General features: G+C 40.4%; 1 protein-coding gene across 5 annotated transcripts in view; it reads right to left on the bottom strand.

Annotated features, from left to right (window-relative positions):
• ARHGAP10 (Rho GTPase activating protein 10) overlaps nucleotides 1-16,291 on the bottom strand; it is a 242,171-nt gene that overhangs the window by 91,444 nt on the left and 134,436 nt on the right. For 4 of the 5 annotated variants that reach the window (XM_081077090.1, XM_081077086.1, XM_081077089.1 and 1 more), the window contains exon 14: nucleotides 253-327. The exons of the other annotated variant lie outside the window; for it this stretch is intronic. In XM_081077090.1, the coding sequence (XP_080933216.1) occupies nucleotides 253-327 (75 nt within the window). The remainder of the gene's footprint in view (nucleotides 1-252; nucleotides 328-16,291) is intronic. 5 annotated transcript variants of the gene reach the window in all.

Here is a 16,291-nt window from a genome sequence, read left to right as displayed (position 1 = left end):
GACGTAGACATTCACCCATGAGCCACATTTTTTTCCCTTCCATTTTTTAGGAAGTCGAAAGGAAGTGGATAATCTGAGCTGACGCAAACACTAGCGTCCACTTCTCTGAGTTAACTGGGAGAAAACTAATTTAGGCAGTAGAAGAAAAGAATGGATTCACAAGCACGCTGTAAGTTACTATGAAATATTAACTTGTGACGTCAATGAACATAAACAAATAATGCATGGAAAATGATTAGAAAAGAAGCATACCCATCAACATACTGAGAAGTCTCTGGACCTTTGAACTCACCCCCACAACTCTGTACAATCCTTGGTCATTTATACCTATTGAAAGAGACAAAATGTTAACAAAATACAAGACTGTCACATGCAAAAAGCTGTCAACAAACAGTTGCATTCAGAATCTTTGCTAATTCACAACAGCAGCGCTCCTGTTGACGCTAAAAATAACGTTTGACAAAAGCAAGTGTTTACCAACTTGTTCTAGCAGCTTGATATTCATGAGTTATGGTTGGAAAATAATCTCATAAAACAATGTTCCGTACGGACCAAATGTAATGAGTCAATGTTAATGAAGTTAGTTAAGTATTGCTCATGTATACCAACACAATGTGTGAAGATGCGCTGTTACCTTCATGTTTATTATGCTTCCTTATCCTTGACACGTTTCTTGAAAAAGGAAATTCGCTTTGAAAAACAATATGGTGCTGATTAGCACATAAAAAGAAACTGTTGTTTGATGATTCCTAAAGACCATGGAAATGCATTCAAAACTGAGGCAGAACTGTTTTTGTTTTTAAGGGCTGTTACATGCACTGTCCAATGAGAAGCTTTGAAATATCAAGTATCACCACAAACTAAACATCAAAATGAACCAAATCACTGCATTCTCTCTCTGCAGAGAGACCTGAAAACAAAGTATCCCTGAGCACACAGATCAGAAACAAAGGCAAGAAAATGTCAGGTCAAATATGACTTAGCATGTTGAACACACAGCCTTGTTTTGATACATACAGATCTGAACAAACCAATTGCAAAGGGACCTTTGGAGGCCGTCAGGAAACTCTGAGCGGCATGAAGGTTGCGTGAGAAATTGTCCATACTTTTTAAGTTACATACAAAAAGGAGTGAAAGTAACCTGTCTTACACGTGCTTTGAGAGGAAGGGATGGATGAAGGAAGAGTAGCAAAATCTTGGTAAATGTTGAGTCTGAAAGATAAGAATACTAGAGTTCATTGTCTCACTCCCTCTACTTTTTTTTATACTCGCAAATGTTCACAGTGAAATAATGACTTCCAGAAAATGTGACTTATCATCTTTATTTCTCAAAAAAGTTGCCACCGCTTTCTGCCTGTGTGTTTACTTTCTGCACTACAAATGTTAAAGCTCGGGAGAACATGACTGGCTGACAAGGAGATGATGCCTCTAATCCCCAGTTTCCAAAACAAAACAACACAACAAACTGAGGCCATGGAATTTGTCCAAGGAAACCTACTTCCTTTTTGCCTCCCCACATGGGGTAATGATAAAAATACAAAGAAGAGTCTAAAGAACTGAATTCGAATCACAGTACACTGGCTCCTAAGCTCTGAGGCTTCGGGCAGGACAGGAAACTGAGTCTCCACGCTGCCCAGGATCACACGCAGCATTCTACCTGTGTTATGGGGGGAGGGAAATGAGTCGATACCAACCTAAGTTGTCAGCTCCAAAGCACTGCACACACAAGAGCTTTCATGATTCCTTGCAAAAACGAGTGTTTGTTTTCCTTCTTTTTCGCCTTTCATTTTTAAAGCTTTTCACGTACCCTATTTGTCTGTCTGTTATGGGCTGAACGCTGCCCCCCTCCCCAAATGCTTATGTTGCGGTCCTAACCCACAGTGCCTCAGAATGTAACCATATGTAGAAAAAAGGTCTTTAAAAGGGGGGATTAAGTTAAAATGAGGCGATTAGGGGAGGCCCTCATCCAGTAATACAACTGGTATATGTGTAAGAAGAGGGAAGGACACAGACATACAGCGGGAAGACCATGGGAAGACATAGAGAGAAGACGGCCATCCACAAGCCAAGGAGAGAGGCCACAGAAGAAATCTTCTCTGCCGACACGTTAGTCTGGCCCCAAGAATCGTGAGAATGAAGTCCTGTTGGTTAAGCCACCCTGTATGTGGTACCTTAGTACGGCAGCCGTGGCAATCTGATACACCTTCTCTCTCAATTACTCAACAGACTAAGAACCAGACGAGTAAAAGCAAGCCCTTCAGTCTATACAGGTCTATTCAGAATGCTGACGAAATCAAAGAGGCAGAGGCCCCTTCTTGATGGGGAATGCTCACTGACTACGAGAAGGGATAAAAATGCAGGTCAGTCCTGCCAGGAGTTGGAAAAAAGGAAGGAAAACTGTCAAAAAACACAAAAATCTCCCTGCTACAGGAGAAAGACTGAGCCTCATTCCTTCCATCTCCTAGACGCCAGATGGCCATCTCCAGACAGTTTAAAATACTAAAAGACTTCTTTTTCTCCAATACTACTCTTTATTTTTCTATTAAATTTATTGGAGGTGACAATGCTTAGTAAAATCACATAGGTTTCAGGTATACAATTCTATAACACATCACCTACAATACCACATTGTGTGTTCACCACCCAGAGTCAGTTCTCCTTCCATCACCATATATTTGACCCTCTTCTATCTCCCTCCTCCCCACTTACCCTCGGTAACCACTGTTGTTTATCTGTGAGTTTTCGTTTGCTTGTCTTGTCCTTTGCTGCATTCAGTTTTATATCCCACATATGAGTGAAGTCATGTGGCTCTCAACTTTTTCTGACTTATTTCGCTCAGCATCATAATCTCAAGATCCATCCATGTTGTCGCAAATGGATGGAAATGGCAGTATTGTCTCAACTACTACTCTATTTAAGAGACCTAAAAGAGTTTGACCTCAGTGCCAGAAGCCAAAAGAGCGTGGAACATTCTGCAGTCAAACAAACACACCTCTATGAGAAGTGCCTGAAATATATGGAGAAATGAAATAACAATGCTATTTCAGCAATAATAATCCCTCTGTACTGGTAATTACTATCACATAATTGACTAAGTTCAAATTCATCATCCTGAGAGCAGCAGTTAATTGCTAATGCAAACCAAAAGGTGCAAGGGGGAATTGATGCTACTCAACACAGATTTTACTTTTTTAAAATGATTTAAGTAAACCTTGTACAAAAGCCACTTGGAAATAGCATGTGAAACACATATATTCACGTCGTGTAGAATTTTGTTTCTTATTACATTGTTCTTAGAAGCTCTGGACTGAGAAAATTGGAACATACCTTATATCTCTAAACACACACAGTCACAAGAAAGATATCAAATAAATACATTTAGAGACTGTAAACCAGTCACTATGCCCAATCATCTCAGTGGGTCTATCATATCCTCTCCAGCTTCTCTAAATTTCCCTTTCAGCCAAAAGGATCACTGTTGCTAATCACTAAGTATTAGAATTTTAAATTTTCTCTTTTTCTCCCTGTCACTTTCCAAATTCAATAGGTCAAGGTCTACATTTTCTTCACACTTCAGAATAATCTCTGCTTCTTCAACACAGCCTTAAACTTGATGTACACACATTTATTAAAGCACCCTTGCAGGAAACACACATCCATAATCCCTTTGAACACCATCTTTTTTTGTATCTTTTTTTTAGTTTTCAAACCACTTTGATTATCTAAAGTATCTTCCATCCCCACTTAAGAGTAAGCCATCAGATCAAACCTAAATTCCTCAGCCGAACAAGTATGTAAGGCATAAACACATAAACATCCATGATGGGTCCCACCTCACGTACCCACATTGATTGCCGAGTATTCCCCGTAATCAGAGGAGACCCGACTCTCACCCACAAACAACCAAATGCCTTCCCTCCTCCACGGCTACGTTCAGGTGGACATCTCTTCTGACAGGAATGTCCTTCCCCTTCTCCCCAGAAATTACTCATCTGTCAAATTTTTATTCATCAAATGTGAGACAAGTGCTAATCTAGCTGCCCAAGATTCAATAGTGAGCAAAATAAAGTCTCATCCAGATCTTCAAAACCAGATAGAATCCCATCTTGTCTGACACCAGCCCACAGTGATATTCCCTTATTCTGAAGGTGATACATAATTAATTCCTTTTTAACACTTACATTTTTTAACTAGCCTACAATCTCTTATTCATAATTTCCAAAATCAAAAATCTGAATGTTTGAACTGATATCAGGTTATTTCCTTATTTTTCTCCCACTCACTATGAGTGTTCCTACTTCAGCATGTTAAAAGTAATTTTCACACAAACCTATCTGAAGACGTTACATACTATACAGTATATGTTCTTTATTACCTTTTTAAATTAAAAAAAAAACACACACAAAAAAAACCCTAAATTCTAAAATTCATCCAACCTCACAATTTTCAGATTAAAAATTGGGGACATGTGTTGTATGTTCTCTCCCCTAAACACACAGAGATATTAACTGGAAGGATAAGAGGTCAACCTTGGGTTTTTTTGTTGTGTTGTTAGCTTTGCGTAAAATAGTTGGATACAAAATAGGTATGACTAGGTTGATTTGACTTGAAATTGATAGAGGACTACAGCTAGATGTTGGACTTGGGCCAAAACAGACATTACAGTTAGGAAATGTAAACTTAAAGTTAAGATAGACAAGTTATTGAAACGTTTCCAGGATATCAAGGCTCACTGATATCATCAGGTCAAAGTGTGTATAGACCCAAGTATTTTATTTTAAACAAATAAGATTAGTTCTGATCGGTAGTCAAGAAAAGGTAAGTGTTGTCCATTACAGTGATGAGCAGGTGATGACATCTGTCCCTGGGCAAAGTGAGGAAAGTGAAATCGGAGGTCTTATCCTTCAATCTCACACCGCACTGTCATGTAGTGCTTACTACCCGTGTCTTCCTGGAGGAGAGGGTCAAGAAGTAGGAACTGCCCAACTGTTTTGTTTCCCTTTCAGAACCCAAATGACACCATTAGCGCCAATCTAGTCAGTCCAGAAAACACCTGTGTGGAACCACTGACCACCAGTAGGCCTATCAGGTGGGCGGGAGATGCACAGGAGACAATTAGATGCCAAAGGAAGATAAAACGTAAAAGGACTGAGGAATTCAGTTCAACAACAGAGGTAGAGAAAAGACTGGAGTGGCTAACACGGGCAAGTAATTATGGTAAGAAGGAAACAAAGTGGCAGTGAAAGGAAGCAGAAGGGAGAAAACAGACACACGCGAAAAGCAAACAGAGGAAATACAAAATGAAAGGAAGGTGAAATGGGAAATAAAGGAGAAAATAACAAGCTAAAAATTACACATCATGAGAATTATTGAGCACTTACTGTACTTTAGATACTGAATAGAGTAAAAGTAGAGTAAAATGAAGACGTAGCGTAAAATTTAAAAAGAAAGAAAATTGAAAGAGCAACTTGGAACCAAATGACCAACAAAATTTTTCCTTTTTTTCCTTTTTGGTTTCAGTAAGAGAGTCTATAACTGATAGCTCAGGGGTCTTAATATTTTGCATGGTCCTCGGCACATGGCATAGATGTAACGCATGAAGTGAATAAATGAGTGAATGAACTGAATAAATGAATAATAAGTTGATCGTTGACTAATAAAGGGATATGGCAAGAACATTAAGAGACATAAAAGGTTATTTATAACTAGAAAACACAGCTATAACAATATAAAGGAGTAAGGCTCAAAGTGAAACACTTTTGATGGTAGTAAGTACACAATTATTAAAAACTAATTTTACAACTGTGAGTCCACAGCATTAAATGGGTCTTTTTTTCCCGAAGACCCACCTTCCATGGGTCTAGAAACTAACGCTTATTCACCTCTCGTCTAGCAACAACAAGCAGAGTACGTGGCATAGAACGAGGTCATTGATCAATATTTGTGGAGGAATGAATCGTTTCTTTGCACTGGTGCGTGCTGACAACAGGGATGAAAAGTCATTAATGTTCCTGTTCACACTCAAAGGATTTACACCCCCAGTCTGCGACATACTAGTAGTGAGGAACATGTGCACATATATACATGTGTACGCATAAGTACAAATACAGGTTTACATAGCCCACCAGCACTGCAAAGACAAATTCTCCTATGGGCTATGGAATGGACGCACACGCACTATTATGCACATATAAACATTACTCATTATTGTAAGTATGTTTCATAACTATATATTTATAGATGGTTATAAATATTAACTAATCTTGAAAGATTCTTGAAAATAGAAGGAGAAAAGCACTACAGGTGAAATGATCAGGAGAAACTGGTGAGGAAATGCTAAGCAAAAAGGTGAATGATATGCTGGAAAGGTAACTCAAAGGGAAGCAATGATGAGACGCATGAACATTGTTTCAGGTCACAGGCGAATTACCTAAATTTCACAATGTGTCCCTTACATGTATTTATAACGAATCCTCAATAGACACTATGTTTAAATGTTTCTTTAAGTATAACAAGCACTTTCCAGACTATCCACTGTGCTGAGTTACATGAAAATAAACACGTTCAGATACAGATACCCTTTCAAGAAACTGGGCAATTCATAACATTTTAAAGTTCTGTCCAAAATGCATGTTTACATTATTTTTAAATATAAGCAGACAGAACCAAGAATGATTTCTCTATTCCATCAGAGGGACATAATATTCAACATCAAAAATGTAACATATTGCATTTATAGAATTATAGAATTCGAAAACTTTGGAAGAAGAATGCATTACTTTAACACATATAATGCATTCAATACTACAAAAAGCAGGGTAAAAACATTTCTAAGCCCTGGGACACTTAGAGGATTAATTATAGCTCTGCAAAGGTAAGACGCTCAAAATGATAGTAATATTTTAACCTTTCTAGATCATCCCCTCATAAAAAAAAAAAAGAAAAGCATATCCTGGAAACAAAAATTTGTTAAGTTTGTAAGATATAAGTTACAAGTTAACTTGCATTACAAATTAAGGTTACTGGTATCTGGGAAACTTCCAACTCTACTTCCTGGTGGTGTGACCTGGCAAGTGAATCTCTGTCTCCGCTTCTTTACCTGGAAAATGAAGTTAATGATAGAATGTGGTCGTTGTGGAAATTAAAGAAAGTAATGTTTGTAAAGCACCTGCATGGGCCTCCCATAACAAGCACTCATTAAAATCTTTGAGCATAAAATTCAAAATTAATATCAAAATATTAGGCACAATAAATATAAAAGTCACCCTAATCAAGGCATCTAGTCTACAGCCCACTTTCTTTTTTTTTTTTTTTTTTTTTTAATTAATTAATTTATTTATTAGTTTCAGGTGTACAAAACAAGGTAATACTTAGACGTTCATCATTTATATCCCTCATACTGTGAACCCCCCTCCCCCCATCCACTATCCCTCCGACCTCACACTGAACCATCACATTATATATATAAAATTATAGTTGGCATTCATTAATGTTTAGCTTCTGATGTACAATGCCATGATCAGGTATCCACAGTATCCCTGAGGTGGTCTCCCAAATAGGACGCATGTCCATCGGATACCCAACAAAATCTTTACAACATTATAGAATACCTTCCCCAAATTAATAACAGCCCACTTTCATAAAATGAAGCACATGTTGGGAAGCAAGTCAATGTTTATTTAATATGAATGAGTCATGGAAAATAAAAAAATTCCTGCTCACCAATAACACTTGGAATTTCTCCCCTGGATGATAATTATTTGAGCAGCAGAGAGAAAAACATTACAGATAGCTACTATTTGCCAGGAACTAATCTGCATTTTCCCTTCCTATGAAATCTTGCTTTCACTTTCACCTTGGCCTTCAGCCTCTTTTCCCACAAATCCACATCTGTACTGTGATGATCAGCTTCCCCACCAGCAGGCACTGTGAGCACAGGGCTTATGGTTTCATTCACAGGGTCTTCCCACACCCGAACCAACCGGAGACTGAGCTCTGAAATCCAACAGCTTGGCACTCGAGGGCAGCTGTGCCATCACACCCACTTCCGTTACTGCTTCCCGTCCCAGCCTAAGTGAGAACTATCAAAAAAGCACAAGGCAATTCTCCAAGTTCAGATGCAATCCAATATTTTTGGAAGAACTGATCATTTCAGGACTCTTCGGGCACATCTAGGCTTGACTCTAATTTTCATGTTCTCAGATTCGAGTCTCAAATACAAAGCGTGTTTGGTTTACTAGCTGCTACCTTTGTATTGGGTTCAGAATATTTCCAATACTCTGGGTGGCTAACCTCAATTCCAGTTTCTAACCAATACAAGAGAAAGAATTTCTGCTTCAGAACCAGACATCCTTTAGACTTGCTGCTGTTTCTGTACAACTGGAGGCAGTGGGCAGGCTACCTAGACCACGGCTGGAGGAAAGCTACAGAATAGCAGGGAATTTCCTCTTTCACTGTGACACTCGAGGTCCCAAACTCACCCCAGAGGTCTGGTGTCTCACTTCCCAGGATCTAACAGCGGCACTAGTGAGGACTCATTCAATAGGGCCCTCTTTCTTTCCTTGGGGACAGAAGTATCTCACGACCTCTGTCTGCGCCATCCGGCAGAATTCAGCTCCCCCGCACCACTAGGTTGTGCTGTCAATCAGATCTTTCACTCTCTCCTTCCACAGGATAGTTCTGACTTAGAGTCAGAAGATCAGCATCTGAATCCCAGCTCTGCTGCTTTCTAGTCCTGTGACCTGTCAGGTTTACCCTTAGCTGGTTCTAAGCCTGACTCCTCAATGCACTTAATCCTAATAGATGAGATGTATCAGCTCAACTGCCTACTGGGTTCTGTAGGGTCTGGGAGAAAGAGGACAGGAAATACTCAGAAAACATAAAATGCTATATATTAGGATTTTAAATATGGTAAGATGCAGATTCCACAATGACATTATGCCTGCCATGAAGAGACTTCCTGAAAGTGTTGCAGAGATTTCCAGCAAAGGGAGGAAATCCTCCCCGGGCTGACGGTGCACCTGCAGAGGTCCATGACTGGGTTTGTATGGAAAGATGGAGAGAAGGAATGTGTACCTTCCAAAAGGCTTCATCCCAAACCTAGGTGAGCACTTCAGAGATACTTACGCCCATCCTTTTCCCTTCCCTATTCTCTACAGTTTCAAATCACCTTTGCTCTTTTAAAAAAATATGTCTGCTCTTTACTCTTTCGTTCATGTCCAACATCTTCAGAAGATCAGCCGGCAGAGTCTCCATCTCCTCATGTTCACTGCGGTTAAAAGCACCAGCATTAAAAACTCAGTTTAGATTTGAGTTGTAGTCTGGTGCTCTGTAGCTCTGAGACTTACACAAGTCAAGTGATGTCTCTCTCCACTTCAGCTGCTCCCGTAAAATGGAGAAACTCCACTGTCTCATAGGGTTCTTGTGCGAACAACACGTAAGAAGTACAACCTACACAACTTGGCTGTTTTCTAGCCTCTTGCCTTCCAAACCACTGAAGCCATTCCCTGTTTCTTGGTCCCCCTCCTACCTGAATGTTCTACAGTATTTGACACAGTTGACCTCCTCCTTGAAATCACCCTGCTTGTGGCTTCCTTCACACAACATTCTCTTGATTCTCCAACTACCCCTTTGACTGTCCTATCTCTTTCATTCTTCTTCCGCTCATTCCTAAATGCAAAGATCCCCAAATATTCAGCCCTTTGCCCCATTATCTTCTTACCTCACCATCTACCTGAATGACTTTCTGACACTCAAAACTTTGCCTCTTTGAAAATGATGGCCACCATCTTTCCTGCTGCCTTCAGTCTACTTCTGATGGAAATGGCACAGGCACCTCGAATTCAGCATAGCCAAAACCAACCAAACTATATCCCTTCCAAATTTATTGTTCCTCTTGCATTCTCTGTCTTAGTCAAACTTGTCCTCATTTATCTGGGTTGGAAAGCTTAGAGTCAGGTTTTACTTTTCCTTTTCCTTACCTCCTATATCCAATAGGTCACCAGATTCTGTTTTTCTGCAAAACTCTTCCTATCCATCTCTTCAGTCCATTACCCATGGCCTAGTTTAAACCTCCATCATCTCTTACCTGGATTATTTCTGAAATTCCAACCAGCCACCCTGCCTCCCATCTCCCCCACCCACCCCACTTTCAACAACTCCGCTTCCTATCAGAGATCTAAACACACCCCTGCTCGAGTCTGGCAGTTTCTCACTACTGCCTGCAGGACTGGGGCAAATATGCAACCCAGCACCTGGAATCTGCCACACCCAGGCCTCGACGGCTCAGAGCATCTTCTCACCTCGTACTCACCCCACTCAGCTCTGCACCAACACCCCAAGTGGGTGAACACCATCTATTCCAGTATCTCCCTCTGGAGCAAAGAGCAGGTACATGCGCAGTTTGGGAAAATAGAAATAGTGTCTCCATCTAGAGCAAAGGACAGACATGCTCGCCCACCATGATAAAAGAGTCCAGTTTCCAAAGTTCAGAGTTCTTTTCTTCTGTAGCACAACCCACTGTGCACACAAGTATCATCTGACCCTCTCTGTGTTACCCTAGGGACTCTTGGCTCATGGCACCAACACAAAACAGAATACTGTGGTTCCTGACAAGAACAAAACATCCTTCCTCTCTGATCCTGGAGTCTTGTGTATTCTACAAGTCTCCATGAAACTATGCAGAATAACTTGTTTCCGTAAAAGTAGAATAAAATCTCAGAAGTCACTGTTTTGAAACGAGACTGAAGCTAATCTTTAAGAAAAAGAACTATATCTCTACTATTTTTTCCTCTAGTCTCTTTCCTGTAGGAAACACCCCAAAAGTGTTAACTATAGCCCACTTAACACATGCATGCCCCGGAGTAAGTATTGAAACAAGCTGGAATGGAGGGGACAGCTACATAAAGGTATATTTTATTTTCAAACTCATTACTCATACAGCTGAAACTTAAGTAGTCGCAAAACTTTACTTCTATATAAGTCAGTAAAGAGACTCAAAGTCAGGGCAACAGTTGGCAGTTGCCCTGTTTCGCAACACTTCTTTCATCCTTTCTCTACAGAGATCAGAATATGAGAAAAGCCCTAATGGTGACTCACTGCTGCCATCTGCCTCTCCACCTCAGAGCAGCTGCGGCATCAGGGACTAAATCAATGTTAAGCAATCCTGGACAATCTTTTCTTTTTTTTGGAAAGCGTGAGATAATCTAAAAGCCATGGTCTTCCTCTTGAGCTTCTTCCCTTTCCTTCACTGCCCGGGCAATGTTATTGCTCAAGTGCCCACAGGACTCTGAGCAACAGAAGGCTGAAAGCCAAACCAGTTAATTTGGCTGCTTGTTACACAAGAGCGACATAACATTACTGGATAGAGTGAACTCCCCGGTGATTTATCTCCCTATGTAAATTACTCTCTTTTTTAAAAAAGATTTTATTGGGGAAGGGAATAGGACTTTACTGGGTCCCTTTTTCCCAGGACCCATCAGCTCTAAGTCAAGTCATTATCCTTTCAATCTTAGTTGTGGAGGGTGCAGCTCAGCTCCAGGTCCAGATGCCATTTTGCAGCCCCGCGGCAGCTCAGCTCAAGGAGCCCTGTCCAATCTTAGTTGCAGGGGGCGCAGCCCACCAACCCTTGCGGAAGTCGAACCGGCAACCTTGTTGTTGAGAGCACGTGCTCTCACCCACTGAGTCATCCGGCCGTCCCATAAATTACTCTTTTAAAAAAACTATACCAAGTGTCTCGGTGTTCCAAGAGTCTTAAATCAATAGTGGGACAACGTAACTAGGATTAGCCTCAATTAATAGATTTTTCTCTTAAATAAGCAACTGACATTTACTCAGCACTCAATATGTGCCAATGCCCCAAGCATTCTCTTAATTCTCACAACAACCCTACGAAGGATACTAGTACCATTAGCCCTTATTACACGAGATAAAATCAAGAAACAGAGAGGTTACATTACTAGCACAGTTGCAGAGTTAATAAGCGGTGAAACAGATTCCAACCCAGACTGACTTTTGAGCTGATGCTTTGCACCACTGTGCTAAGTGCCTCTAGAGCCTTACCATCAAATGCCCCACATCTCACCAGAATTTCAACCAAACACACCAAACCTACTAGCCCGCCTGCTCTGTAGCAAGGTGGTTAAGCCACTTGTCCCTATTAATCTTACTCAACCATTCATTTAGAAACTAATAGCTTTGGAAGCTTATTTGTGCCTAAAACAAGTAAGACTGCTAATTGAGAAAATGAAGCATCAGTCCTGACTTGCCTGGATTTAGTATTTCAGTTCTGCATTTGCATTTTTGCCGACAGCACAAGACTCTTCAGCTCCCTCCCACAGAAGACTGTCCTGTGTCCACCCACATTCATCTCACACCCATTAGGATTAAAAAAGAGACAGCGAGCAAGAAACTCACTTGCTGTGAATTTTTTGGGGACGGCTATTCTCCACCTTCTTCGTGTTGCACGTCATTTGCCCTTAGCAATTTAAGACTAATGTACAGTCATGGTAAAATATATTATTGCAAGTTCACTTTGGGCATCTTCCTTCCCACAAAGATTAATACTGAAACTCAAGATTATCATCTTATTTCGGGCCCATCTTGGAGCCCCATACAATTCCAGAAATGCTCTGGAAGCAGAAAATTCCTCAACTCAACTTCAGAAAGATTTTCCAAAAATGTAAAAGTTTGCTTTTCAAAGAAAGAGAAATTTACTTTTACGTGCGACAAATCTAAGACTGTCACATCTTAGATGTGGCTTCCTACTTCTAGTCCATGAATTCACAGCTTGTTACAAGGTTGAATCTGATAACTGACAGCTTTCCTAGACCGACGTTTTAATACCATACTCTAGAAATTAAAGTGAATATTCAAATTATTCACATATTTTTTTTTGTTTTAAGGGAAGCTTCATAAACAAAAGTGGCACACAAATTTTGTTTTAAATCACAGTGACTATTTAAAAAATAGCAGCTAAAAGAAGTTTTTAAGCAAAAGAGTCTTACTTTGTTTTTGCACATTTTACAATGAATGCACCTGAGAAATGAGGTGTCATGCAGTTCCAGAAAAAGACAAGGTATTGGGCATGGGAGCTGGTTCCTTTTTAGGAAACAGAGTTATTTACTTAAGGAAATGATGTTAGTTAATCGCCAAGATCTAAAACCATAATACTCTTCCACATGTAACATGATACATCTTTCTATGTGTAAAATATTACCCAGAATTCAGAAAGATGCTGACAAATTCATAAAGAAATAAAAACAATTTACATGTTATTTGAAAGTACTGATATAGAATAAATTTTTGCAATAATTTTACAAATTGTTGGAATACATAATATTGCCAATGTGACATTTTAATCAAATCTCTGAATACTCAAACAAAAAGCAATTGCTTATTGAGTGTTTACTATGTGTGCAAGAGGCAAGCAATATATGACATTTTTTCCACTCCAAGGGAAGAGGGAAGAGTAAAATTCCAGAAATAAAATAAATATGTGAAATCAATAGCAATGCCGTGCAATACAACTGTTAAATAAGGAATGTGGGCATTTCACAATTAAAACAATTTGGGAGAAGGATGGAAAGAGAATATAAAGAAAATACATTTAATGAACATCTACTATGTACAAAAATTAGCTCCTTCATCCTCACAAACTTGGTTGGGGGTAGACAGTGTGAATGAACTTCCTGGTTACTTTCTTATAGAAACTAAGGGTCAGATAGGTTAAGAATCTTTCCAAAATGTCTCTGTTACTGCAGCACTTGGAGGCTTAAACCTGACAAGGTTTAAGGCTTAAACCTTATCATCCCACAGAAAGGTACACCTTCTTCAGGGTGACCGAGTGCCTCTGTTCCTCCCACACTCTTCTCATGCCCTCCTCTGTTCTTACCCAAGGACTCCTTTTTGAAAAATTCTTGTTGGACTACAATATCATATTATTTTCAGGTTTACAACCTAGTGATTCAACATTTAAATAGCATAAGAAGAGATTACCTATTCTCGTAACCATCTGTCACAATACATAGTTATTATATTGTTGATTACACTCCCTATTCTGTACATTACATCCCCGTGACTTATTTTATAAGTGGAAGTTTGTACTTCTTAATCCCCTTCCCATCTTTTGCACCCACCTCCCCACAACCCTCCCCTCTGGTAACCATCAGTAATGATGAGTTAGGTTCCAGATGCTTCACATTTTTTCAAACATCTACACTTCAACCCCCACTCTTTCCTCTGCCAAAATCTTTCCGACACTCCACATCCGTGCACCTAGACAATCACTCCTCATCCTTCAGAACTCAGCTTACGTGCTGGATCCTCGAGGAAGCCCTGGGTCGCTGGTGTTTCAGAGGCTTGGGAGGAAGAAAGGAGAAGGAGCCCATCATGTTCTTCCAGAGATGCAGGCGGAACAGCAGACTCCATCATGAGAGCCAAAGGTCATGGTGGCTACACAGTACTGTTTATTTTCAGCAAGGTCAAAACGTGGGGGAAAGGTCATGTAAAACTGTCTGAGAATAATGCCGTCTTTTCCCATAAAGGGACAAACTACTACAGAGCACCAGAAACTAGGAGTCATATGGAGATAGTACTAAGTAGGCAGGGCCAGAAATGAAACAGTGAGATGAGTGAACAAGACGTGAAAACTTGTGGATTTGCCTTGGATTCACCTACAAGGTGTGTAAAATTTGAATTGCCCTTGGCTTCTGACACAGGGAAACTTGGCCACTTTGATCCATTCTGATTCAACAGAGCTGGAATGAACCCAGGAATCTGCATTTTCAAGAAGTACCCCTTGTGATCCCGACATACGTTATCAGGTCTGCCAGGGACCCCTGAGTTTCCCTGAGATCTTTGGTTTCCCAAACTAAACCTTGAAGGTGAAACTCATTGCAGAACTCTGATCCTCAGTGTCCAACCAACCGCTAAACGTGACCACCTTTCCATCTGCTAAATCACTCGCCTATATGCATGCTCCCTGACCCCTGCAGAATCTACCATCCTGAATCAGCTCCCTCCCCTACGGAATAGTCCAACCGAGCAGAATTCCTAAGTTACCCCACACATGGCTACCATCCTATTTACTTGTCTAAGCCTGCAACTCTGTGGCCCACCAGCCTCTTGCCGAGCTCCTTCACAAGGAAATGCACATGTCTGAGTACCTGCTTCTCCATTTCTCCATGCTTCCTTTCCAATCAAGTCTGGCTTGTTTTCTACCTCCACACCTTTGCCGAGGTTTCTCTAAATGTCAAAATCTACTTCCCTATCCTGTAAATCTAAGGAAGCACAGTCCTCAAACATCAACCACTCTGCAATCCATCACATGCATTCAAATTCTCCTAAGCCTTGCAAACTTAGATTTTACTACCAGCCTCATTTCAATTGCTTACAGATCTCTATGCTTTGCCTACAATTACTGGATCAAGGACTATATGGAACCCACCTTTGATATGCACCCCCAAAGGCCTACAGCAAAGCTATGCACAGCCTGTGACTGCTCGGTAGTAGCTGGTTACCTGGATGGCTTCAGAGGAGAACTAGGGCTTCACCGGGATGGTTTATCTGTGGCTCAGGAAGCAAAGAACATTGTGCAGTTTCTTTCAGAACTCTACTGTGTTGTTTGTTCGTTTGGGTTTAAGTTGGGTTATTTTAAAAGAAGTTAACAGAAAGGCTCTCCATGTAGCAGGACACTATAAACATAGAGCTAACAACTGTGTATACCATTTCTCCAATACATAAGCAACTCGAGGATCAGAGGTTTCCAAACTTCGCTACATACTAGAATACCTATATGGGGAGCATTTAAAAATCTCACTTCCGAGTTCACACCCAATAGCAATGAGGTCACACTGACTGGGGGTGAGAGCCAGATAGCAGTGGTTTTTACAGATCCCAGGTGATTCCATTGTGCAGCGATGTTTGGGAAGGACTGCTTTATGTCCTTCAGCTTGCTGCACACGAGCAACAGTTCAGAGGTAGTTAGATGGCCTGGATCCATTAAGAGCTGGTACATATCATTAACAAATATTTGGGAAACGGATGAAAGATAAATTGATCTGACTCCCACACGTACCCTAACTTCATGAGCAAATGACTCCATAGAAATGAGAGAGTATGTTCCTTGATGCTCATACTGTTGTGAAATGGGGTTTGTTCTCATCTCAAAATAGACTAACTGCTAAACAGGCCCACCCTGGCCAAGATACATTCGCATATATTAACATATATACATTAACTAATATTGTACTGTATTATATTATACCAATGCCATCTGTATTATATATGCCAT

This window comes from Rhinolophus hipposideros, assembly GCF_964194185.1.
Source record: "Rhinolophus hipposideros genome assembly, chromosome: 16".
NCBI lineage: Eukaryota > Metazoa > Chordata > Mammalia > Chiroptera > Rhinolophidae > Rhinolophus > Rhinolophus hipposideros.
Note: the sequence above shows the minus strand (reverse complement) of the source record. Positions and strands in the feature narration are given on the sequence as shown.